Source organism: Brienomyrus brachyistius, chromosome 10, assembly GCF_023856365.1.
Source record: "Brienomyrus brachyistius isolate T26 chromosome 10, BBRACH_0.4, whole genome shotgun sequence".
Taxonomy (NCBI): domain Eukaryota; kingdom Metazoa; phylum Chordata; class Actinopteri; order Osteoglossiformes; family Mormyridae; genus Brienomyrus; species Brienomyrus brachyistius.
Window position 1 is genome coordinate 2540078 of NC_064542.1, and position 27867 is coordinate 2567944.

A 27867-nucleotide genomic window follows, 5' to 3' on the forward strand; every position below is an offset into this window, starting at 1 on the left:
TGCACTGTAGCTTTAACATCCCTTTCTTCTGTCGGTGGCAGACAAACCATATTAAAACATCTCCCTTTAGTTGGCTTTTCGGCTCAGAGGAAGGGGGTATTGTTAGTGCCAGGAGACTGACGGTCTTCATTGCTTTAGCAGGTGGGGAAACGGGAGTGAAGGCAGTTATATAGTCATTACGCGAACGTTTCAAGCTGACCGGTAATATGTTATTGCGTCTTGTGTTTTTATAAGATTGGAGACTCAAACAGAGAGATCGCAGAAAGGCCTTCAGTTTCGGAAATCGGTTGGGAATTACGTTCATCGTTGGAGGGGCGCCGGCTCTTTTCGGGGCTTTTCCTGTGACTTAGGAGGAGATCGGGGATGATCCTTCGATCATAATAAGCGTTTTGTCCAGATTTCACACCGAGGCGTTTTGTGTGTGCTGGGAAAATGAATAAGCGGATATTTGCCCTGGATGATCGAAGGGTAGCCTTTTCTGCAAACCCAAGAGCACCGCTGAAGTCAGAAACGGGGGAGTTTCCGCTGTGCTGAACTGAACAATTTTTTTTTTGTTATCAATATGCCGGAGGACAGGAGGAAGACGTGTTTTTCAGCGCAGGGTAAACTCCGAAACTCAGATTTATGCTCCGCGATGCATAATAAGAGGCTTTGAAACGGATGCCGTTTAATAACGAATGAAAGCAAGTCCAGCTGGTTTAAATGACTTTCGTATTGCATATTATTAATATTAATAATAAACTGCATGTTTTAGACCTGGTTGACTCTGCATCGTTTGTGTTACGGACCTCCAGCCTTTGGATTTGGCTGCCTGTAAATGACTTGTATGAGACATCAGTCTGGAGCTGATTTGGCGTTTATGCAGAAGCTTAATGCTCGCCTGATCCCCGACACACGCACAAATAAACCGCACTTGGTATCAGCTCACAGAGTTACAGGTTAAAACCTGCAAACTAGTTCTCCTTTCTGGATAAAGTCAATTTTCCTGCGAGTCTGATTAGTTACCCACAGTGTGTATCTGGCTGTTTCTTCCCCCACAGCCCCATCTGGATCCATAAATCTAATGTTATTTTTTTCATGTCCGTTTTGGGGCTTGAGACGTAAGCAGCCATCCGTCCATCCTTGGTTAAAGTAACGGGCTGATCCTTAACGCAAGTCGCGCCCGCTGGTGCATTTCGGAGGGGAGGTGGAGCGCCGGCCGACTTCCGCGTTGACGCAGTGGGATCTCTACGTCTGGTCAGCGGCTTCCCCCGCCCAGCCCGCGGTGACAGCGATGGGTAGGAAGCGGTGTGTCGGTGCCGATTGCTCCAAGATGGCGGCCGGGTGCTGCGGGGTGAAGAAGCCGAAGCTGTCGGGATCCCCCGGGTCTGGGGGTCCCGGCAGCGCGGGGAGCGGGATGCCCGGGACAGGACACTGCGGATCGGACCTGGGGATCGGCTCCTCCTCCGCCGTGCAGGCGGGGAATGTGAGCCGGCCGAACGGCCTGGGGGGTCCCGGGAGCAGCTGCGGCGGCGGCAGCGTCAACTCGATGTCCCCAACTCCGGGGAGCTACGGCGCAAACGGCCTCTCCTCGAATCTAAGCCCCGGACTCGGCGGGGGACGCAGGATGGTGGTCTCGGCGGAGATGTGCTGCTTCTGCTTCGACGTGCTTTATTGCCATCTGTACGGATACCAGCCACCCCGGACACCCAGGTTTACAAACGACCCGTAGTAAGTATGCTAGCAAGCTAACTACAATATATAATCTCCTCTTTAATAATGTATCTAAGTGTTACCCGGATTGTTAGCCACCTAGCCGCTCAATTATTCCAAAAGCCGCTTTAAAAATCCTGTCATCCTCGTAATCCCGTTACTTTCACGCACTCTCCTCCCTGGCGGCGTCCCATACAAATGAAAGAGCAGCATATAACCCCCTCATCCAGCGCCTAACATTATAAAAGTTTTTCTTTGATAATGGCTTTTGACTCCGTTCGACCTTTCCTCCCTTCCTACAGGGACCCAACGCAGCGGCTGGCTTGTATTTTATAGCGAGAGTATTGGTCTCATTAACGGGTTGGAAATAAACGCCTGCCCCCCCCCCCCTTTGAAACTTTGTTGCACTTCCTTGAGCATCACGGTTAAAGCAGCATTTTAAATATAAATATATATAGTGTGCAAACCTGAAGAGCACTCATATTGAGTGACTCCAGCTTAATTAATCAATGCGATCAACTTTCTTTGCGCGTGTATAGGTGTTTATTAAAGGCCGATACATGAGGTAGGACAGCTGATCGCAGCGTGTCTGCCTGGCAGTGATGACAGTGAGATGGGAAACGGCAAGGTTTGTTACTACAGGGCATAATATGCGGCTCCTTATTGCAGTCGACGGCTGCTTTATAAGACGGGGAAAATAGCTTTTGTCGCATAGCTGGTGAATGATTGCAGTTGAAGTGACGCGTTTATTTATTTATTTTTAATAGTGTTTTATAAAAGTACTGTACAATGCCGGTGGTAGTTTGAGCCCAGTTATCTTACCTCTTACTAGCTGGGAAACATAATGGTTAAAAACTGAATAAATATTTAGACGTGCAAAGAAGGTAGGAGATTAAACAGGCTCTTACTGCTGCCTGATGTATTTCAAAATATCCTACGTGTAATTAAATACGCACGATTTACCACCACACTGCCAGTTAAATTATGGCACGCTTTTATAGTTCACTTGTAGTTTTTTTACATGGTGTTGTTGGATGTATGAGTGAATGTATTTAAAGTGAATGAAGTTTCTAGATTGTATTATTTATTGTTATATAGGCATTTATCCAGGGAAGGGAAGATTGACACTTATGCATATTATTAAGTATGTTACCGAGAGGTACTGGTAATAGTGGTGATATTTCCTTACAGTTTGCCTTTGAATATGCTGCGTGTTCATTGTTTATCGGTCAGACTTGGTCTGGAGAACCACAAGAGTCTTAAGCTGACATGAAATCTACCTGTGGGCTGAACCTTTATTTATATATAGCTGATTGCAGAAAGCTAATTTATTAAGAAGCACCACTGCGGTGATTTGCCTAATGGAGTGAATAACTTTTATTTAAAAAAAAACAAAAGCCTGTGTTGATAAATGAACAGACTCATGTGACCCTGAAGCTGACTGTGATTTTGCAATTTTATAAACTTACTGCTATGTGATGAATATCATTCTATAAAGCTATTGTGCTTTTGTGAGGCTTTAAAACAGAGGCTCCTGTACTGGAGAGCCCAAGCCCTGCTCATCTTTGGGTTCCCCTCATTTAACACGCCTGATTCTACTTCTTTGCTAATTACCACCGATTTCTTCAGCTGAATCAGGTGTGGTGGAACAGGGAGAGAGCTAAGCTGTGCAGGGTGGGGGCCCTCCAGGACTGGAGCTGGAGACCCCTCCTTTAGAGGATTCCGAAGATGTTAAGATTGAGGACCAAATCCAGATGACTGTCAAATGAGTTTTTATACTCAAGGTGTATAAAGCTTTTTACACCAGGTGAAACGAAAAGGTCTTGAATGTCATATGTCCACATACTTTAATGTACTTAAGATGCTTATTGAAGATTTGCAGAAAATTTACCCCCCCCCTCGCCCCACTGGTCCAATTTTTCAGTCTCAGTTTTGGCCATTTTTATTTCATTTTAATTTTGCATGATGTCGCACTTCACGCTGAACATTTACAGTGCAATCTCTATAAAGCACCACATAAAGGTTTAGCTTGGCTGGTTACTGCATTGCTTCTGTGTGATATGAATGAAGGCGCGTCAAAGCAGAAAATCCATTTTTTTCAAAGGGAAAGGAAGAATATGTCTGCAGTTTGAAGAGGGATGTGTTATTGATTGAATAAACACCAAGCTGGCTGTGGTCGCTTGTGATTTGTTGAGAAGATCCTTCTGCTTGTATTAAATGCTTTCTTAGCTGATGGACTTTGGTGGATGTTCTGCTGATGGGGTGAAAACCATCAGGAATCAGCAGAATAAATGGAAAGTGTACAGATGCTGAATAACAGAGTGCCTCACTGAAACTAAGTGAATAATCATTTGTGTACCTCATTAGTTATACTCAAACTGCATAACAATGATGCATAGGCCTATGATATTTCGAATAAATGCTTCAGAACTCAGTGATGCATCAACCTGACTTGGATGCTCCCTGTTCATTTTGCACAATCTGTGTTTTGCCTCTGTATGTATTAATTTCTGAAGGCTGACATGTCTGTCTTATGACATACCATTCGATGAGTGTTTGTCAATATACATACTTGTGTTCTCACATGCACATTTGTCGTCGTCTTCCTTTGTCAAAGTACAATTCCAATACTCAAGAACAGAAGTACAGAGGAAGGTAAAATCCCTGGATGCCATTCTTGCCCGGCCCCAGATATCAAGGATGCATCGACTGAATTCTCGCCAGCGAAAACAATCCCATGATTCATTGTGTCCCAAGTTCATTATTGTTAGGCAAGTTAGCAAGAACGGTCTTGGCAAGAATACAAGTATGTTCTTTGTGTTCTTGGTATTGATAAACACCCAATATCCCTAATGCCTATAGCATTTGTATTGACCTTGTCTTAATTATTATTATTTTTTTTGGGGGGGTGGGTCAGGTTGATTGTCCCTTTACTATGATGCCATTGTGTCACAGTAGCAAGATAGGGGACTTTGGAAGAGTTTCTTGAAGTGAGCACATAGATATTGAGAAGCCACTGGTTTTAAGAATGGCCCCGGTCTCTGGTTGAATTGAGGACACATTTTATATGTCGAATAGTTTTTCCTGCCAAATATTAAACATGGAATGTCGTCCTCTTCTTTTAGCTCGTGTCCTTTTTGTGACCGTCTTCACACCCCCCCCCTCCCATTTCTTGTACACACCATTACCCTTATTTTGACATCCCCCTTAAAAAATTATCTGTTTAGCAGCTGACTCTCAGGAAAACCAAGAGTGAAACTGCAAAGCTTCCTTTACGTTCTTGGACTTTGGAAAGGATGATATGGAGATAAAATATGGATGTTTCTGTCTTGGAGGATTCACTCAGTCAGCTGATAGTCTGGGGACGGTTTATCCAGAGGCTCAAATTCAGAGTAACAGTAAAAGAAGATGCGGGAAAATAAACACACCAGGTTAGACATGGTTCGATTGTAATGCCACCTTCACACTCTTCAGTTTTCTGACACCATTAAGCCACCTCTTAAAAGTAGGACTGTTTGGCTATTTCTGACAAGCCTTTGGGAAAATCCTATGTTAACATTTATCCTTCCTTGCAGATGTTGTTCCCATTCAGCTCTGTGCAGAAGAATCTGTCTACCTTTACTTTGTAGACAAAGGAAACAAAATGAATATGATATAAAATGTAATTGCGTGATGAAGTGCGTATTTGCTACAGTTATTTGATTGGATTCCGCATTCTGTGTCAACATCGATATGAAATTTAAGGTGAAACGTGGCCTTCTGGCCATGGTCCTTTTTGGAATGAAGATGAAATGTTTTATTGCTAGAAGAATTTCAGGAGGTCATTTATGGGGATTTCAGATCTTCTTTTTAGCATTGTGAGGTGGCTGACTGGCTAGCACCCTTCACATCACACGTCCAAGGTTTGGGCTTCAAATCCTTTCTCTGCTCACTGAGTGTGGAGTTTTCTATGTTGTCTCTGTGATGCATGTGTTTTCTCTTAGTAATCTGGATTCTTTCATTCTTTCTTTATTTCCCATGGTTTGGAAATATGTGCGTATGTGCCTTGTGAAGGGCTAGCATCTTGTCTGCGGTGTACCCCTGCCTCCTGCCCTATGCTGCCTGGGATAGGCTCCAGGCTGAACCTGTGATCTTGTGTTGGAAAAGTGATTGGATGACGGATGGAGATATTAGTTTTAGACATGTGACGAGTTGTTTCACACGATGCAGATAAATGAAAGTATTGTCAAAGTTTTCATGTGTATGTCCCTTATCGTCGGTCGAGTTTTAACTTGAACATAGCAATGAACTTCTCTTATGTGATTTTGTTGTTGGTAAAGGAAGGTGCACACCCTGAATAGATTGCCCATCCATCTCAGAACACACACACGTACACACACACACACACACACACACACACACGCTCATTCTCTCCTTCATATCTTTGTGGGGACCGTTCGTTCATTTCTATAGGCAACACCCTAATCCCAACAATGATAATCTTAACCCCTAACCAGCCCTAAACCTAAACATAAGTAACCAAACAAAATACAGGATGTTTGGCATTTTTAGTTTTTTGATTGCAGTCACAAATGTTTATAAAATTGAGTTTTCCCTTGTGAAGGCCATAAGAATGTCCCCACAAGGTCAGAATAACAGTTTATATCACAATGTGGGGAAATTTGGTCCTCACAATGAAATATGTGCATGACCACACACACTCACACGTGCAGTGGAGACTTTTATAAATACCTGTTGACCTAACTGCATGTTTTTGTGCTGTGAGCAGAAACTAGGCTAACTGGAAGAAGCCCGTACATCAGGGGAAGAACATGCAGATGTCACACAAACAGTGGCGGTTGTGTTCAGACCCTCAAACCAACTGCGGCAGCATGGTCCTCCCCCCAGTAAATGATCACTTTATCCATCTCGTTACTATGCTAAAATATTACTGTTGTGTAAACAGCCACAACTCTTCTGCTCCATTGCTCATTTTTCTTGGATTGTGTGTCTTTGCCAGGCCTGCTGTATAGCTGTCAGGCCTGCTGTATAGCTGTCAGGCCTGCTGTATAGCTGTCAGGCCTGCTGTCAGTCTCCCATGTGAGACTGTCTCCTACCTTCGCCTCCGAGCTACGAAGGGATCCATACCCTCACTGACAGTTGTTAAGTTTGCATGGAATAATGAGCGTTTTGCTTATCTGTCAGTTGTTGGGGGGGGGGGGGTAGTTCCTTCTGCCCCCTCCATCAAAATATAAACATTTATCTCCATTTTATAAATGTATACTGTTCGGCATCTTATCTTTCTGAGTTCTTTCCTTCCAGCAATAAAATTGCTTCTTGTCTTTTTTAAATGCGAAGGCAAGAGTACAACCTGCTATCAGGGATTCAAAGTGTTATTTTTTTGCCTGGATTGTGCAAAATCAATAGTTGTTTTGATATATGTGATATAAGAGGGTCTATTAAAATGTATTAGACCTATTCTACAGTATAATGTGAAAACAGTACTGGGGATCCAAAGTAGTGATAGATCCAAAACTCATGAGTATTTGTTCTTCCGCACATTGTGAGTGTGTGTGTGTGTGTGTGTGTGTGTGTGTGTGTGTGTGTGTGTGTACGTGTACGACGTATATGTGTATATATGTACGTGTGTGTGTGTTGTAAGATGATCTGAGTTATACTTCGGTACAATTTTAGGGGTGGAATTAGCCTAAATGGCCCTGTTCCCCCTCCCATGAAATGCATAAAAACAAAATAAACAGATGTAGCGGCTAACGCTAGTGGAAAAGCTAAGGCATCTGAGGATAGGCTAGTGGTTTGAGACGTGTTATTAGCGAAAGTAATTGAACAGGCTGTTTATAAGTAATTACACCCTAATTTACCGCTTTTGACAGTCATGAAAAATGGGTAGTGATGCTTGTATGCATGCAACTGTCTGGGCAATCAGTACTGTGGTCTTACCCTGGAATAGAACATTGAGAAAGTGCATTTTTAATTCAGGTTTTTTTCGAATGGATCGCAAACAGGTAATAGGATTTTACCCAAATTGTTTACTTTTGCTGTAAGAAGCTGACAGCTTTCGTGCCAAGAACAGAAACGCGTGATTGTTCTTGCCACTGGGTATGTTTTTTTTTTTTCATCACTACTACTAGCAGAATTTCCCAAAGTGCTTAAAGAAGGCTCTGTTTGGCCGGCGTGCATGCAGTTGCTCATCTGTTCCTCTTCTGTATCGGTGCAAAAAAGCATCTGCTCTCTCCGAAAGTTCAAGGCCAACATGATGAGCTTGCAGACAGAGAAACAAACACCCACAGTTTATGCCAAATGCTCCTTTTACTGCTATACTACTTCTTTAGCTTATTTTAAGCAGAACTGTATACGTGGCACATAATCTGTCATTCATATCACTTGTGGCATAGTTACAGACAGACAAAAACATAGACATTATAGCACAGTCTATGGCACAGTATAGGTGTCTAAGACCTAAAGTTAAAATGTAGAATGTCAATGATAAAACGTTTATCTAATACAAATACTTTAAAAACAGTTTGTAGGCTCTTAAAAAAATAGACAGGAAATGGAGGAAACCTCAATTCTCAGAACATCTTTCTTAATCGTCCCTCTTCCAGCTCCTCATCATGAGGTTGGAGCCTATCTTCGGAGGCAGAGGTGCACCCTGGCTGTGATCCCAGCCTGTCGTGGGGCATGTGTGCACACAGGCGCTCACTGGGGGCGGTTTGGACATGTCATTTAGCCTAGTTGCGTGTTTTTGGATTGGGATTAAACCAGAGTAGCTGGAGGAAACTTGCTCAATACAGAGAACGTGCAACGCACACAGACCGGAGAATGTATTCGAGGTCTGGGTGTGTGAGGGAACAGTGCTACCCACCGAGGCACCGCAATGTCCCGTCTTCTTAAATCTGTCTGTCCTGTTTCGTAGAAATCTAGTTATTTCTCCCACTCAAGGTAGGAGGTTACTCTCTTTTTACAGTTTGAAAGGATGTACTCACCATTAGGCATAACAATGTGCAGAATATCTGATTTTTTTGATTGTATTCTTGTACAATTTTGCATCCCTCCTCCTTTACAAAGGATTATTATTGTGATCATTGAACCCCCTGGCCCGGCACCACCCCCTTTGCGTCATTCTCACCAATAATGGAAACTGTCCTTTGTTCCGGACCTGCCCTGCTTTCAACTACCATTGTATGACCATAAGGAAAGAGATGTCAGTTTCAGCTGGAACTCTATATAGCTTGATACCTTATGTGTCAAAAGCTCCACTAGATAATCCTTTCAGCATTGTTCAAAGGCTGTCTGGGAGATGTGCTGTACGTTTGTCTGCAGCTCAGCCCTGTGCAGGCTGCATCTTCTGCCTGGTGTTTTTCTCCCATAATCAAAACTGGTGTTTTACTGAGTTAGTGACAGCCCCATAGACAGTGTCTGTCTGTCTGTCTGTCCTGCAAGCAACTGGCTTTCTCTCGATGCTTATCTGCTTTATATTATTTGCCTCATGGGATCTAGGCTGTGTGTCATCAGGGTTAACATTTCCTTATGCCTTATTTGTTGAGTTGGCTACTTAGCCACATAGCTGGTCATCTCAGCACCTCCCTGACAAGGACAATATTCACTTACTCACCTTACAGGGTATTATAAATGCATTCCAGTTTTAAAAGTGCGAAAAAAAGGTCACTGTCTCTTTAAATTCTGGTTGATAAATGGATGCTGTTACAATAGGTGCCCTTTGAAATCAGGCTTCCCTTTGCGAAAAATGCTCCGGTGCATGTTAATGCTTCAGCCCTGCTTGAAGGGCCGCTCTGTGGCTGTAAATCAGGAATGCCTGACCGTCTGTGAAAGTCAGGGTGCCCACTCATACTCCATAATATTACACAGTGCACAGCCCAGTGCGGAATAATGGCTGGCAGTTTGATGGCTGCAATCTTCTGTTTCAACCAAGCCTTTAATAAGTTGGGCTTTATATGTATCAGTCCTGCTTATTAATTGTTGTAATGGACAAGACCGCAGATGTGGATTTTTCTGATAAGAATTTGTTTCCTTTTTAATATAGTGAATATATTGGATGATTTAAATTTAGATATTTTTTTTAACTATTAAATTGAATTTACTGTTAGTCATTTCTCATTTTGCACATTCTCCACATGGTTTGTACAGTAAAAGTCTATAGAGTCTATGTATTAAATGAAATCTGATTAATTAGTTGCTTGATGACCAGGTCAAGGGAACCTTGATCTTAAGATTTTTCTGAGCTTTAAATTTTTCTGAATTGAAGAGCCCAATGGAATGGATTGTATAGCTCAAAACATTCAACTTGATGCAAACTTAATGCATAATACAACATTTATTTATCTCATAAAGAAATGCTTTACATATGCCTAGTGTGACTCTGCATTGAAGTTATGTACCGTTGTGTGTTGGTTAATGTCGAGAGTTTTAAATTGGTTCCGCTTAGCATAAAATCACAATTATTCCCAAAGGGGTGGTTTCTGTATACATAATTGCATCACTCTGTGATGGCGTGCTAATCAAACACCTGCTCTTTATTTCGTATAGATAGGTGTTTATCTCTTCCCTTTGAAAGCTGTTGAGGAACCCAAGTAACATCACACTGTTTACAAATGGGTTTATATTTTGTGTCACTGAATAAGGTTGTACTGTGGAGTACAAGAGGAAAATGCACTGGGAGAAGTTCAAAAGTAAGATTCTGGAGTGTAGCTTTTGTGCCGCTTCACCTTCATATCTATATGTGGTTCTGTGCCAAAGTTGTAAGCCGTCAAAGAAAATTAAATTGTGCTTCTGTTGGTGTAAAACTATGGCCTGTCAAAGTGTGTCAGCTTGGCTATTTAAAAACCTCACCTGAGGTCACTGTAATATTTTCAGTTATCATCCTGAATACCGGTGTATTTGTTGGACTTGACCTCTAGCATACCCTGTTTGGTTAATCAATACCTCATGAAGTTAATTAAGTGAGCTGGTTATGAAATGTAAGGAATACATGGAATGGCTGGGGTGCCCCTGAGGGGAGGTTTGGGAAACAAAGTGGTGTTCATCTAGCCGTCTAAGATACCAAGACACCAGTGACATTTTGGAGAAAAGAAAGAGGAGCTGTATATATATCTTTGCATTAACCTTTTTTTTTCCAGAGAGAAAATGCTGTAAGTCTGTATCTTTAAACATGAGTCTTTTACACAATACTGTGTGTGTAACATAGAAATGGTCAGGAGAAGAATATTTTCTGAATATTTCTTTCAAAAGAGTTACATTTTTATTCAACAGTAAAATGCCACACCTTGCAGCTGACCTAATGTAGCATCTAAGACTACTGCGCGAAGCCAATGGCCTGCTTACATAATTAAGGGTAATTTAATGTCATAATTAAGGTCACACCAGCCAGATGTCAGGCGATTTATTGGGATATTCATTCTAGGATCAGAACTCACTTTTTTGCCAGTATGTGCAAACCTTTTCATATTATAACTAACATATTAGCATTTTGCTACAAATTGCTCACATTCTTTTTACTGTAGGATCATTTAATAACTGCTGCCTCCATAACCTGATCTTATGGTAAAAAATATGATTGGCAGACTTGTATTAAATGTTTTACTGCGCCTCATGTGGTGACAGAAAGTACTACCACCCACACACAATAAATATATATTGTATAAGACAGTCACAGGTGACCGTTAATAATCTTATAATAGGCAGTACTTCTTAGCAAAGGGTGCTGAAGTAGCAAATGATTTGTGTTCATTTTCTTTTATTGTCTTTGCAGTCCTCTATTTGTTACGTGGAAAACAGGACGGGACAAGCGACTGAGGGGCTGTATAGGTACCTTTTCTGCCATGAACCTGCACTCAGGACTCAGGGAGTACACCCTCACCAGGTACGGTTCCATGTATCAGCTCTGCTCTGCTTAGCATCACCTCAGACATCTAGATCAGTGGTTCTCTAAGCAGGCAGTTGTGGCCCACTTGGGCAATTTATTTGAAAAGATTAGAAAAAAATTACGACAATTATATTGATTGCAAAAAATAAGATATAGGATGAGACAATACCATTTATCCATATAGGGCGATGACATTTGGTACTTTTGGTACTTTTGGTACTTTTGGTGCTTTTGGTACTTTTGGTACTTTCACTTTTCCATTGACTTACCAGTACCAGTACCAAAAGTGCCAAATCAGCTGAGGTACTACTTTGGTACTTTGCGGTGGGACTTGAAATGTTTTCTTTGTTGATTGGTTATGCAAATAACCTGCCTCTGAAACACAATACGAACGGCGCCTTGAAAACAGCTGTGACCTCAGGAAACAACAATAAATGAAGTAATAACAACCGGAACAAGAGAGACAACAATGAGATGAGGATGGCATGACAACATTTATTTATTTTAATTTTCAAGTATTTTGTCTTATTACACTGTATGCATGCCATCCTAGTGCTGCGATTTTCTTTTAAAAATAGCAATGTGATTTTGTTGTAATAGATGTTGGGGTATTTATAAAACAAGAAAAGTTGTTCATAAATTTCTCACAAACTTGTCTATGAGTGATTTAAACGGCAAGGATGAAAAGGATTGTCTCGGAGAATGCATGCAGCGCTCACGCAAAACCAGCGGAGGTAAACTTTAAACTTATCTTTAAACGTATATTACATAATCTATAAAAGGAATAATAATTAAAATTGTGAAGCTTGCTAAGTTTTTTTATTTCCTATGATAGAGTAAGAGAGTAAAAATATTCTAGCAAAACGTTAACGCACGCGCTATAAATTCCATACAGAATTGAAAATAAGAAAAAGCCTTATTTTAATATATCTGACTAGAAGTCTAAGATCTGCATGTGCATAACATGCGATGTTGGTATCAGTATCGCACATCAACAAGCCATAAAATATACTACAGCCATTTTTCAAATTTACTACAAAATAACTCTCATTGCGAAATGTCATGTCATTCAGTACCAGTTTTTATGCCAGTAGAAAACCAACTATTTGAAGCACCGTACTTTTGGTACTTTGAGAAGGTACCAAAAGTATGGTACTTAGTGCAGTGGAAAAACGCTCTTAAATCACAGCTAGATAAGATATTAACAACTTTTAGCTATTAGCTGAATTCACCCCAAGCGAGCTTGATGGATCAAATGGCCTCTTCTCGTTTGTAAATTTCTTATGTTCTTATATCGATATACTTTTATTGTGCATTAAGTTTAGGGCTTTATTAAACATTTTTAGAAAGCAAAATGTTTAGACCTTCCCATTGTAAACTGCAAGAGAGCACTGGCTGTAACATTACATAGAATCCCAGAATTCACAGCTGAAATCAAACCACTGAGTTAGTGTCTCACAGGGGAGGTTACGGAGGGGAAAAGCAAGGAATCATTGATACTTAGTTCATTTTGTTTTAAAACTTTGTCAAAAATATCGTAGTTTGCAGTATTTGTTTTATTTTATGTAAGGCTAATACCTTGAAATAAGGGTCTTTTCGGTTAAGTTCATTTTTAATGGTTGTCATTTGTCAGACTCCTGATTTTAGAACCATTTGTCAAATACGTTTTAGATTAGATAATGTTTTTGAACACAAAGAACTACCCTTCTGTTTTGTGAGCAATGCCATAAATTGAGGCAAAAAAGTGTAGGTTGACTTGTTTGCATCATGTTCAAAAGAAATTGCATTGTTTGGCAGTATAGCCAAATTAAAATAAGCTTATTAAAATATGCTGGTCTTAAACACTGACAATATGTGTCATCATTGCATGATGCATACAAGAGAAACAATATCATAACCTGTGTGGGGGGGGGAAATATGTTTTCCTGAACACAGGGGGTCCTTGGATAAAAAAGAGACACTGGTCTAGATGACATCTCTGCACGGTTGCTGATCTGCTGCTCTTGGAGCAGTGTGATATTCTTTAGCTTAAGCAACTTTAGTTGCTGAGCACCTAAAATAGCTCAGGTTGTACCTTCTAAAATTTCTCATTCTATCCAGTTCAACATTCAGTCCAGAATATATCACTCTGTCTAAATTTCAGAGCTTTTTATAAGAAGGTGATGCTGTAATGTCAGTCTACCTCTTCCCCCCTACTTTTTTATCAGATGTCTTTTCTGTGCCTCAACAACATCAGCTTTTGGGATTTCTCAGCCTTTTATTGACTTATAATTGTCCGAGTGACGCTCTGAATTTGCAAATTTACGATTACTGGTCATGCAGATGGATCTGTGCTGCTGCAGAGGGACTCTGCAGACCAACTTTTTGGGTGTCTGTTTTCCCGGTGGGAAGCCCATCACAGGTAGGGTTCCCACAGGGAACCAATAGTGGGCAGTTAGTGGGCAGTTTCGTATGGCCTGTATATTTTGGCAGAGAGTAAATCAGATACATGTCAAACGTGCAATAAAATTTTGATGCAAGGATAATGCAATACTTCAAATTTGAAATTGCATTCGGTGCAGTGCTGCACTGAAAAGATGACTACCTTATGGTGTTCTTGGACAGCTTGTATTTTTTTTTAAATCTAATTTTAATATATATATATATATATACACTGAACAAAAATATAAACGCAACACTTTTGTTTCTGCTCCCATTTTTCATGAGATGGACTTAAAGATCTACAATTCATTCCAGATACACAATATTACCATTTCTCTCAAACATTTCTCACAAATCAGTCTAAATGTGTGATAGTGAGCACTTCTGCTTTGCTGAGATAATCCATCCCACCTCACAGGTGTGCCACATCAAGATGCTGATCTGACATCATGGGTAGTGCACAGGTGTACCTTATACTGCCCACAATAAAAGGCCACCCTGGAATGTGCAGTTTTGTCTCACAGCAAAATGCCACAGATGCCACAAGCATTGAGGGAGCGTGCAATTGGCATGCGGACAGCAGGAATGTCAACCAGATCTGTTGCTCGTGCATTGAATGTTCATTTCTCAACCATAAGCCGTCTCCAAAGGCGTTTCAGAGAATATGGCAGTACATCCAACCGGCCTCACAACCGCAGACCACGTGTAACCACACCAGCCCAGGACCTCCACATCCAGCAGGTTCACCTCCAAGATCGTCTGAGACCAGCCACTCAGACAGATAATGCACGGCCCCATGTTGCAAGGATCTGTACACAGTTCTTGGAAGCTGAAAATGTCCCAGTTCTTGCATGGCCAGCATACTCACCGGACATGTCACCCGTTGAGCATGTTTGGGATGTGCTTGACCGGCGTATACGACAGCGTGTACCAGTTCCCACTAATATCCAACAACTTCGCACAGCCATTGAAGAGGAGTGGACCAACATTCCACAGGCCACAATTGACAATCTGATAAACTCTATGCGAAGAAGATGTGTTGCATTGCATGAGGCAAATGGTGGTCACACCAGATACTGACCGGTTCTGAGTCCCCAGACCCCCAATAAAGCAAAAAACTGCACATTCCAGGGTGGCCTTTTATTGTGGGCAGTATAAGGTACACCTGTGCACTACCCATGATGTCAGATCAGCATCTTGATGTGGCACACCTGTGAGGTGGGATGGATTATCTCAGCAAAGCAGAAGTGCTCACTATCACACATTTAGACTGATTTGTGAGAAATGTTTGAGAGAAATGGTAATATTGTGTATCTGGAATGAATTGTAGGTCTTTAAGTCCATCTCATGAAAAATGGGAGCAGAAACAAGAGTGTTGCGTTTATATTTTTGTTCAGTGTGTGTATATATATATATATATATATATATATATATATATATAATAAATAAGGGGCTTCCATCGTATGTGTTGCAAAATGTTTTAGTGGATAGTCTTATCATTAACAGGGGGATTGCTTTTCTCTGAATGTGTCCGTTAATGTTATTTGCCTCACTAATGAGTGTTAATTTTGCGGAATGTGGTTGTTTTGATGAGAATTTCATCATGCGACCTTGTGCATGGTTCTTCATCTCTGCACGTACAAATCGCTCATATAAAAATGGAGCTTAGCATTTGCATGCTATGCTCTTGCATGAATTCATTTAAAACAAAAAATGTCGAGATGACCTAAATTTAGGGAATCTACAGTAGCGGTTAGGATTAACAATCTTCATGTTGCTGCTGTTAATTAAAATCTTCCAGTAAATTTTAATGATCAGATGGAAATGGAGCTCTGGAAAGACTGCTGGAATTGGGTTGTTTATGAGTCGCGTTGTTGGGAAACCTCATGTCGCAAACAGATCGTCTACTTCCAGACATATTTGCAAACCTTGTCTGCAGCCGGTGTATATCTTTTCCCTCTTGGAATGGTCTTTTGTTCCCGGGGTGCATTTTTGAGATGCACTGAAGGTGGCTCGATCCTTTGTTATCCGTACCACCAATAGAGCTTAAAGTTACTTCCTTTCTTCTCCATGAAGTCTCGTATTTTCAGAGATTTATTCAAAGTTTCTTGGTTTCTGAGGTCCCAGGTGTTGGATCCTGTGATGATTTTTTTTTTTTTCTTCTATATTTTTTTTAAACCTCTTCTCATGTCTCAGATCTGCTTTTCAGATCTTTCGAGGGTATAGGGTGTCTAATGATGCAGTCAGCTTTATAAATGATGTAGTGGAAGCCTCATTGGAGAGGTGGGCACAGTGACTCAGAGGGTGACGGAGAATGGCAGCGGAGATGAGAGGGTGTAGCAGGATTTGTCAAGTGCTCAGAGTTGAGTAGAGGACAGGGGTGGGTGGGGGGGGGCTGCCTATTTTTTTTTTGTCTTCATGCTTTGTGAGAACTAGGTGTTGAAATGCAGCACAGACACGTCTGTGATTTCCTAACCGCTGGGTTGTGTTGGCTTTCCATTAACGTGCCAGGTGGGGAAGAAATTAAACAATGCCAGAGCCAGCTGGATTTATTTCCGTCGTTGTGGTCTGATACCCGGAGTTAGGCTTGGCTGTAAGGTGGTTGCCACCCTTCGTCACAATAATTCATTAGCGCAGCTAATCTCATGGCGTAGCCTCTGAAAGTCTGAAAGATTTAGAAGTAAATTAAACGTAACCCGACTAACTAGTTTCCCCAGAAGGCTTAAACCAGAAAAAAAATATCATTTGAATTTTAAAATAATTTAATTATAGCTACCTATGAATGTAAAGAATGCTTTGGACTGTACAATCTCAATCTTCTCTGAAACGCACACAAAAGATTAGATTTGCAAGTCGTCAGCTTTCTTAAATATTTACTGAAAGCCAGTGTTCATAGGACAGAGGCGTGTGAGGTAGTGCCACGCATAGTATTCAAAGCATTCTTCTCCAAGAAGATGAGCCACCAGACAGGCATAGAACAAAACAATAAAGGCCTGTAGGCTGACGCTGAAGTGTGAAATTTTAAGATGACGCCAATTCCAACATTTTATTATAAGCAGTGGTGCTCTCCGTTAATGCATATTGCACAGCATGCCTTAATTTGGAAAACATAAGGTGTCACCGTGGTAACCAGCTAGGGCGTGAGTTAAGGAAATAAGTGTTTAACAAGGGGGTGGCAGTGTCTCAGGCAGCATGATTCGTGATCACATGTGTTTCCTGGATACTCCAGGCTTTTTCCATATTGTAGGGGCCAGATGAATAGTGTGTATGTGTGTTTGTCTTCTCTTGAAATGAAGAGGCGTTTCTCCCTGGCCCCTGATTGCCTCCGGAGGGACTCTTCATCACCGTAACACTTACTGCATGAGAAGTAATTGAACAAATCTGCTTCAGTGAAGCAGATTGGCATCCGCTCTGCTTACGCATCCACTGTCTGCAAGCCTCACATAGTCAATGTGCCGCTTAGTCAGGATTAAATCTTACATTTGAGCCAAGGAGCTTTAATTAAAAAGGACAGCCAAGTTTAGAATAAACAGTAATCACGATCGGAAAACTGTCTGATTTTTATTTTTTTTTCTTCAGTTTAGTCCATTCATGTGGGTAAATTCTGTCCTACCTGAAAGTAAACATAACTATTTATGGGGGAAATGGAATTTATATTGGTACAGGAAAAATTAATGTGTAAATTGGTAGATGACTGACAATGCTGAGCTGTCCCCAAGGGTGTCATCACGCTATGTGCTGCCCGTGTACAGGTGAGCATCTTTCTTTGCCTCCACAGTGCCCTTAAAGACAGCCGCTTTCCCCCCATGACGCGGGACGAGCTGCCGCGGCTCTTCTGCTCCGTGTCTTTGCTCACCAACTTCGAGGACGTTGGTGATTACCTAGACTGGGAGGTACGTACAGACAATGTGGTATAAGCTCAAATGCTCGTGGGCGGAATTCCGGTACATCCGTCCGTCGGGAGTGTAAGTTAATATTATGGAGAAATTTCTAGAGGTGCAGTGTGAATTAGGTGGCTACACATACCTCAGTGGGTTAATTATCCGTCAGTAATGTGAGGTTATCAAAGGAGAGCTGAGACTTTATTTAGGCCTCTTGAGCTGACAGAGAAGCTGAGGCTCAGCACAAAAGCATCTGGTTTTCTTTGGGTCATCTTACCAGCAAATGTAGACTCTAAGCTGTTATTTCAGTGCACCTTGCATTCACTATGAGGGATAATCCTAGTCTCTGCTACTCACGGTGGACATGATACCTCACAGTCTGACTGCATGCATAGAATGTAAAAATAGAACTTCACTGGCAGCAGACATTTTCTCCTAACCTGAATGGGGAACACTGCTGCCCTTAAAAGATATGTCACAAATGTGACAGTTACGAGAGTGATAATGTTTTATCTCTCATTTCCATCTACCCACACATTGACCATAATTAGAATGTGTGGAAGGTGAAATGATTGACTAGCTATAAGCAATTTAAAGCAGTCACCCCCCCCCCCCCCCAAGTCCACTTGTATTATCTATTTAAGTGTTATTGTTTTGTTCCTGTTATGTAAATCGGGGTTTGTTTCAGTAGTAGAACAAAGTACCGCAGGTATAATTTTTATATATTCAAAGAAGGTAATGAGTCAGGAGAATTGAGTTGATGTTTGTGGCTAATAGGGGCAGAAGTGCAGTGCTTTGATTAGCTGCCGCATAAGCATGTTCTCGCATGCCAATTAAGCTCTGTTGTCTAGTGGCTAAAAAGAGATTTGGAGAGGTTTCTATGCCTCAAAGGATGGGAGTGGGGGGCACCAAACCCTCTATTACCTTTTGGTCGACTTCCACTACAGTGAAATGACCAGTTTGATAAACTAAATTGTAAATTGAACTAGGACTCTAGTCCAGGGCTACTGGCAAAACGAAAGCAAGAATACACCCATACATGCCGATAATGAGGAAAGGCAGAACACATTGAAATGAATGGTTACAGTCATCTGGTCTCCCTTTGGAGACGGACGGCAGCCCTGTCGCCCTCCCTCTCTCTGTGGCTGCAGTCGTTCCCACCCTTACTGCCCCCAGAGCTCCTAGGCCTGCAGCTGACCAGGGGAAGTCAGAGATTGGTGGAAATCATCCCTGTGGCATCCTGCCCTAAGGAATTCCCTCCCTGTGTGCTGTTATGCTATAATAATCAAGGCAGTGTCATTGTGAACCTGAAGCTCTGAAGTCTATGAAGGCTATCTTCCATGGTAAACAAAAGTGTATAGTAAAACTCAAGTGTCTCTTTCTTGAGGATTATATTTCCACATAACTGAAAAACCACCATCAGAGATTTTCCTTAATATATTATGTTTTTTTTTTTGTTGTTGTAATACAGTTTTACAATTTTTTTTTGACCTAACAGGACACGTTCCATCTCTTTCTTATAGGTGGGTGTACATGGCATCAGAATAGAGTTTATTAGCGAAAAAGGATCAAAGCGGACCGCCACTTACCTTCCGGAGGTTGCGAAGGAGCAAGGTGAGATTCTGTGTATCCGATTCCATACTGTCGATGGCTTTGGCTAGTACTTGGCTGAGAATCAGTGCGTGTAGCTAAAAACATGCATAAGGTCAGCAGTCCTCCTCCTGACCTGTGTATATATGTAAAACTGTTGGTTCTTTCTACTGCATGTTGTTCTTTCACTTATGTACTTTTGTCTTCTACGTGCAATTGTGTTGTAAGCATTTCCCTCTTGAGATTAGTAAAGTACAGTACCCCTCAAAAGTTTGAGCACCCCAAGCTGACTACAAAGGAGAGTGATGGAGTGTCATGTCACATGACCTGACCACCTGAATTAAATACAGTAGAAATGGTTTTGGAGGAGTTTGACCAGAGAATGAAGGAACAGTGGCCAATAAGTGCTCCGCATGTATGTGGGACCTCCTTCAGGATGACTGGAAAGGCATACCAGGAGGCCATCTCATGGAACTGATGTAGAGGAAACCTTAGGGTCAGCCAGTCCAAGGAATAATTGGGGTTAAGGGCATTGTTGAAGGGCCCAATGGTGGGATCATTCAGTCGACCCAGGGATTTGAACCAGCAACCCACAGAGCTGCCCCCCCCAACAAATTATTTTATTTTGTCTAATACTTTTTTGGTCCATGTTTTGTATTTTGTAGTTTTGATGTCCTTATAGGTATTGTAAATGTGGAGGAGAGTAAAAATAAACCTTACAAGCTTTTTCCTAGTTAAAAAAAAAAAATGTGTGTATACATTTTTTTTTTTATTATTTCTTTTTTGCCTGTATATCTATGACTGTATAGACTATGTCTGTCTCTGAATTGGGTGCTGTTACCCAATGGGGTGAATTCTTCCCTCTAGGCTAAAATAGAAGCTGATGGCTTTGTAAGAGTAGGTCCTGTCCTGGTGAAATTCAGATTGAGAAAAGTAGTTTAATTGGGTATGTGATTCCTTTGGAGTGATGGTATTGAGCAGGACCAATAAATATAAAACTGTATGGAAATCCATCCTCCAAAAAAGCATAAAATGGTATGTTAAGGCGCATAATGGATACTGTATAATGTCCAGCTGGTTGCTACGCTCGATGCTAGTGATGCTCGAGGTGAGGGTGAAGACTTCTCCTGGGAATTTTATCCATTGTTTTTATCAGTTAAAGGATTTAAGTTATTTTCTCAGTCTTTTTCTGAATTCTCTCCATCTTTGTTAAAACTTCCTACCATGGCTAATGTAGGGCTAGCTAGACAGTTAAGGCTGATTAGACTGACTGCAGGCTGCTCATTCCCTTCCCTCGGCAGTTGCTTATCCCTATTCATTACCAGGCCGTTTACTCGCAGTGTGGAGTGAGGAGCCGGAAGTGATGATGAAATTTTGGTCCAAAAACAAGGATGTCTGTTGGCCCCAAAACCCATCAAGTTTAGTTGGATATCATTGTTCATGAGGGATTGTTAGCTGTTGGAATATGATGTCTGTGCTGTCCCCCCCAGGTTGGGACCATATACAAACCATAGATTCCTTACTTCGCAAAGGGGGCTATAAAGCCACCATCACAAATGACTTCAGGAAGACCATTAAACTGACCAGGTAAGACAGACGTGTGCTAACAGTCTATTAGCAGAGCTATATCTGCAGTACTGTGCATTGTGTATTGCCAGCAAACTAACAGCAGTGACGATGGTCTGAATCACGGTACTGATTGAAATTGTTTAAGTATCAACTGGTACTACACTGGCAAAATAAAACCAAATGTCATGAATTAGTTTGACAGTAAAATGACACAAATGTCATAGCTTCTCATCAGCATGTTATGTCTGAACAGCCTTGCTATAGTTATGTGACGATAAGTACCCATTCAAAAGATCATTTTGGGAAAGGCTTTACTGGTTATTCATTGTGAGAGTAGCACACATTTTCACAATGTATTTGAGGAAGAATATACATTCATTATTAAGCATAGTAATATTGTTATAGCCTTTGGTGATTTTGAGAACATTTTGGGTGAAACCCATTTCTTTTTGCTGGAGATATTAATCTTGGGCAACAGCATTTGATGATGGATAATAATTCAGTGCTAAATATGTCAGAAAAGTCTAAACTCTGGATTGAGCTACAGGTTATAAATCCTTTTTAAGAAGTCAGTTTTATTGTCTTGGAGTTTTGCGGTTGATAATTAAGAGGATGATCTATTGCAGGCTCTTCTCACTTGGATGGGTTTCACACATTTAATAATTTGTGTATGTATTTCGAAAGTTAATTATTCATTGCTGGTGTGTTATCCTGGTCATTTAAGTGAACTGGGTAGACTGACCCACATTATGGCGGAAGGTTCTACACTAGTTTCATACATATTATTGTTAATCAGTCAGTTAAAATTATTCATTTCCCATGTGTAGTGCATTCTCCATGAAGTCACAGAGTCACAAGTCACAGAACCCTGTAGAATTGAGCTGATGCTGCACAGTGAGAAAAGGACGAAAACCTTGTATGAACAGAAAGCTGGCGGAAATGATTTTAAGCTTATTTTTCAAAATCTGAATATGCGTACAAATGTGGCTACTGACGCACTTACCCAAGGCCACCCGTGTCATTGGAGAAACATCAGCTTGATCCGTGTTTCTCCCTACCTGACCTCACGTCTTCCGCTGCAGGTATCACAGCGAAAAGATGACAATGAGCTACGCGGAATACATCGCCCATCGTCAGCACCAACACTACCAAAACGGCATGGGGCACCCCCTCCCTATCTACAACCATTATTCCTGACAGCGACCCGCGTGACCAGTCACTGGACCTCTCCGCAGGTCTCGTCCCAGGAGAGCCCTCCGCCTCCTGGTCTAACTACATCTACTACTGTACCATTTTATGATGATTGTTTCCGTTGCCATGGGAACGCTTTTCGAGCGGCAGCATGGCAACGGATGACAGCGGTTTTGTTACTATTTATTTTATCGTCATTGTCAAAGTGTTTCTCTTTAGAGTTACGTTACTGACGTTTTGCAGCACATATTTTATTTGAATAAACTAGACGTTATTTTTTATTTGTCATTTTTCTGCTAATCAGATTTACTTTTCCTGTGGATGGAACGTTAATATAAGGATTTTTGTTTTGTTTATATCTTGCTTTTATCGTATCATATGGCAAGATACGTTGCACATGGATTTGGGGGAAAAATGCCCTTTTTCTTTTTAGTTGAAGCAAATTGACGTAATTGTTAGAGGGGAAAAAAATAATTCGAGTGATTTGAGAGAACTGACCTGAAGTCAGTTTAAATAAACCTGGAGATCTGAACGAATTTCTGTGTATCTCTGGATGACAATAGTGATGCAGACTGAAGGCTAATGGATACGTAACTGAAAATACACTAAACTGACACGATAAAACTGATGAATCCCAGGTCATAAACTCTGAAGGAGCAGATTGTAACTTAGGTGCAAATGAATAAAATCAGTGTGTTCGTTTTCTTTATAAAATTTTTAGTATCCAGCTTTTTATGTACATTTGGCCTGTTTCCTTCCCTCCGTTAAGTTTTCCTGTTGTTCAGTCACAGGAAAACATTCGTTTAGCCGTGTTTGAGTGTGGGCTATAAAAATTCCATGTCTGTTTGCTTGGATCTCAGATGAGGCATTTTGTTTGTTTATTTTTCTGATCAGGTTGTTGGAGGGGCATGAGTAAAACTCCTGAAAAAGCCATTTACAAAAACACAATCTCTGTTCTAGGCTCTGTGTCTCTGTTTACTGGCACTAGCCTGAGGACAGTGGTACATTTTCGGACCCCCCCTACAGTTTAGTTGATCAGTTTGGGCTTCATTCTGTGGCTGAACAATTCGATGACTTCTGAAATAACCCAGATAAGTATCTAAATGGCCCATGTTCTTTCTTGGGGTGAATGCAAAAATTTTATTAAAGTGGAATTAGTTTCCAATATTATTTGGTAAAAACCAAGAGAACCCCTTTATCTTAATATGTAAGCCATGTGATTTTCAGTCATGCTGCATAAACTGTAGTTTTTTATCCTATGAGAGATTTACGATTTCGGGTTCCGTCCTATTTCATTGTTTATGGCTTTTCATAGAGTATTTTGAAGGAAACACCCAATCAATCAGAAGGCCAGCTTTCTGAGGTCTTCCAATATTCTGTCCATAGCAATGCTAAAACTTCCATTGGACTAAACCATTGATGCCCTGTATTTATATAAAATATCCAGTAATACATTTATATTCCTATAAAGTAACATTTTGGTTATAATGCATAAAAACGTTCGATAGTGTGTCAGCTTTGTGCAGTTTAAAATGGAGTACTCTCATCTATGTATGTGACTGTTTATAATTTATTCAGCCCTGTCATTAATTTTAAAACGATGCTAGGCACCTGAGTTAATTGGTAGGACGTTAAAGCATATTATTGAATCTAATGCTAATTAATGTTTAATGAGTCATTTGAGCAACAAGGGTCAGGAAATTTTTCCTTTCTTCCGTTTGGTCCCCAAATAACGTTTTGGTAACACTTTACATAAGGTCATGTTTTTAATAATTTATAAACACATTCATAATGCATTCATAAAGCATTATAAACATGGCTGTATGTATTTATAAAAAGGAATACATTATGGACATGTTTATCATGCATTATGAAGGCTTTATTAAAGTCTCATCTATAGATGCTTTCATAATGCAGTTCAAAGGATCCTTAATGCTTATACCAACCATTATATTGCATTTTAATGGTATCTATAGTGCATTATAGATGTTTCATAAGGCAGTCATGATGCATAATAAACATGGTTAGGATGTGTTAAGCCTTCGATAAATATTTATAACCATGTTTATAATGCTTTATGAATGCATTATTTGGATATGAATGCGTGAAAATAGCTAAAGTTTTCAATCCAAAGAGATGCCTTATGGTAGTAAAAGCAGTCTGTGGTTCTCTGGACCTGGCTCTGTTTCCATACGGCACTAACTAAGTGAGGCTCTGGCTGGTTGATTGCCTGGCAATAGTATCTGACAATCCAACTCTTAAACTGTGACTTATCTTTTTGTTACTGTCATGGTGCAGCACCATTGCTGTGCCGTGCTACACGCCTTAAGTGTGCACGCATGGTACAGTGTCAGTTCCTGACATGTCCATTCTCACAGATTCCAGCTCCTTCAGGCTCAAAAACATGGAAACTTGTTTCAATATTTGTTCAATATTTTATTGTATAGCTGTCTTTTGTCCCTGCGAGAAATTAAGGTAGGAAACACAGGCAGTTTTTTTTGGTTCATTTTTTCCCCCAATGGTACATGATGATTTTGCTGCAAAACTGTTAGATTATTATATGTGATTATATGTTTGTATGCTGTGTACACATACCCACGTGGTGTGTTGCGTATGTTGTACACAAGTCAACACTATTGTTTATCCTTGACTAGTTATTTTTACTACAAAAGATTATAGAATAATAATCTGCAAAAATGGTGCTAATAGACCTCATGTTGGAGAGGTCATGTGACTGGTCATGCGGACTTCTGAATCATATCATTATTTTTTAATATATGCAGACCTGTTTTATAGGTGTTTCGTACAGTGTAATTATGTAATAAAAATCCCATCGTTTTGAGAGGGCATGGATATTAAAACACTTTCCTGCTCCTCTCCCATTAATTTCTGGACTGGACATCAACTCAAGTTATTTATGTTCTTACATTTCAAGCTGGGACTCTGTCACCCTTCTGATTAGGAAACACAAGTTTTTCTTTACTCACAGTTCGGGTCAGACTCATGCGGATATCTGATATTCCACGGGGTCCTAAGCATACACCTCGACAGAGTCATGAAAGGTTAAGATAATCAAGTAATGATGCAAACGTGCATCTGTCTGCAGTGCCTTGGCACTAAGCAGCTTCTAAGGGCTTCCGTATTTCTTTTTTTAAGTTTGACTTTACCAAAATGCAGTAACTTTGGCTAAAGCACACTCCCGGTGAAGCTGTGTGTTTGGTGCGTTTCATTTGTTTTTCACTTATGCAAAATTGGTCGTCCCTGCAGTGCATCGTGGGATATGTTTATCACAGGAAAAAGAAGACATTTGGTCTGTGCGATGGCTACTGAAAAGCTGGAGGTTTGAGATGGAAGATGGACTTCTATGTTCCTGAGAGAGATGATGGTGTTTATGGTGTCCTCCCAGTAACCTGAACATCAGTACCATAGTTCCCTCTAAAGAATTGTTCAGGATTGAAGTCTTTCAATCCACTGGTTTCTGTTACTGGGGCAAAATCCCACAGTTCCTCTTTAAGACACAGTAGTATTTTACAGTGATTTGTAATGTCTCCCATTGTCTTGATCTCAAATATTATGAATATTACTTTTTCTTGGTGAGAGATGCATTTTAAGTAACTTAAATTAGGTTATAATTTTGATTTTTAATATTCTTTAAAAAAAAAATCTATGATCAACCTCTTTGGACTATGAGGAAATGCACTTGAACTGTATTCTGTTGTCTACATGAACAGTTTTGCATAGAAACCATTCTACGATGGTTTATTGTAAAATGCTTTCAAGCCTAATCCTGGAGCATTATGGGTTGGTTCTGCCACCCGCCACTGTTTCCTGTGCTTCTTTGTATCCTTATTTCTTATCCAAAAATGACGGAAATAAACCTCCAGTGTCAATAATGTGATCAGCTGCCTTTGCATCTTAAAACACGAAATGGAAATCAATAACCAAGTGGGGGAAAAAAACTAAGAAACAAATGCTTTGTGGTGTTAATTTACGATGTGAATGTTAAACCAGGTTAGAGATGAAACAGAACATGAAATTGCATGATAAACTATTAAAAGTAGCATTTCTTTATTATGTAATAATCACTAAAGCTCTGGAGGCAAATTGCAGTTTTGTGTGTATGGTTTTTCCTTTTGGTTCTACTAGAAAAACACACACATATACATACACATACAAGGATTGACTTCCTTGTTTCCTTCTGAACTTGTATGACTCAAATGTGTGGTCTCCCTTTACCCTTGTGTGTTTTACGGAACCAAAGATGCCTCCAGCCTTGTTCAAATGCTGCTTCCCACCCCCCACCCCTCCCCACGCAGACACACAAAAAACACACCCTGCAGAAGAAATGTCTGTCATATTGCCTTTGTTTTTTTCATAGCTTGAGTCAGTTTAAATTGTTGCACTCCGGGAAACCTCATTCAATGTTAAAATGATGTTAACTGTAAATGAACTGCATGTGCATTTTCCCTTCATTGTTACAATTTTTTTAAGGAGAAAAATTTCCCATAGCGTGCCTCTTTGACATGAGTTTCTTAATGTGTTTCTTAATGACCAGCAGTGATATTACATCTCAAGATGCATTTATCCTCATTGTTTTAAGGTTAAAAAAGGGGGGAAAAGCAAAGCCTTGTTTCTTAATTCTCAACCCAGTAACTTCACTGGTAAACAATGGCACTGATAGTTACACATTAATTCTAAGTATTGGGGGAGGGGGGGGGGGGGACCATCAATGTGTTGGCACTTTTGTAAGAAAACATGGAAACTGGAAAAAAAACATTGTTTTGTACATCAAAGTTTATTCTTTTCAAATAAAATTTTGGATCTAGTTTATAAATTATTTTAATGCTTTTCTATATTCTGAAATAAGTTGGTGGTCTTACCTGCTTGTCAGGGGACTGAAATGGCCTTTGGGGTGCCTGGCGTAGCCCCAAATGCTCACCTTTTACTTTTCGTTTTGTTTTAGTTTATACGTGCTCCGTTTATTCCAACTGACAACATGAGGAAACATAAGGCCTGGATCCACATTCCCTTGTAAAACTAGATTCGTCTTTCTCCCCCAGTGTGATGGACTTCAAAAGGGGCATTTTAAAACAGGAAGAGTGGAATGGAGGAGGACATTTTTCACATGGATGGCATATAGGTGGATACGTGAATTCTGGTTGTGGTCGTCCTGTTGTACATTGAACACTATTGTTACCTTTTAAATCATCCAATAAAAAAAATCCAAATTACACTGACTTTAGTGCTTGTTACTGTAGCAGTAGTTGAAAATATGTTCACATAAATTACCTTTTCATATTAAGCATATGTGTACTTTTGAGAGGAATCTGTTCAGTGTGGTAGTGTTGCTACTTGTTCTCTCATTCATGATCAGTTAAACCTATTTCCCATTTTTATTTTTACCGGTTCTCTTTGGCTTAAGCCAGCACAGAGTAATCCTATCAACTGTGGGTTCAGTTACATTTTTTAGTGCTGGCATCAAGGTTACCCTGGAAAACATGTCTAGTATTCCAGACGAGTCCTTGAGGAATGCCACGTTCTAGTTACAGCAGACACTGCAATGGGTTTGTGTGACTGTCTTAACTGGCTACACTGAGCTGGCTTCATGAGCCGACCAAGTCTGTCTGATCTGAATAATCAATC

At 40.5% G+C, this 27867-nt stretch overlaps 1 protein-coding gene across 1 annotated transcript; it reads left to right on the forward strand.

Annotated features, from left to right (window-relative positions):
• On the forward strand, positions 1–27455 carry LOC125751087 (AMME syndrome candidate gene 1 protein-like). The gene is made up of 6 exons (XM_049029607.1): positions 1–1710; positions 11459–11569; positions 17772–17886; positions 19398–19488; positions 20955–21051; positions 22116–27455. The coding sequence occupies exons 1-6, from the start codon at positions 1274–1276 to the stop codon at positions 22228–22230; spliced, it is 966 nt and encodes a 321-aa protein (XP_048885564.1). The 5' UTR covers positions 1–1273; the 3' UTR covers positions 22231–27455.
• Positions 27456–27867: the final 412 nt, after the last annotated feature.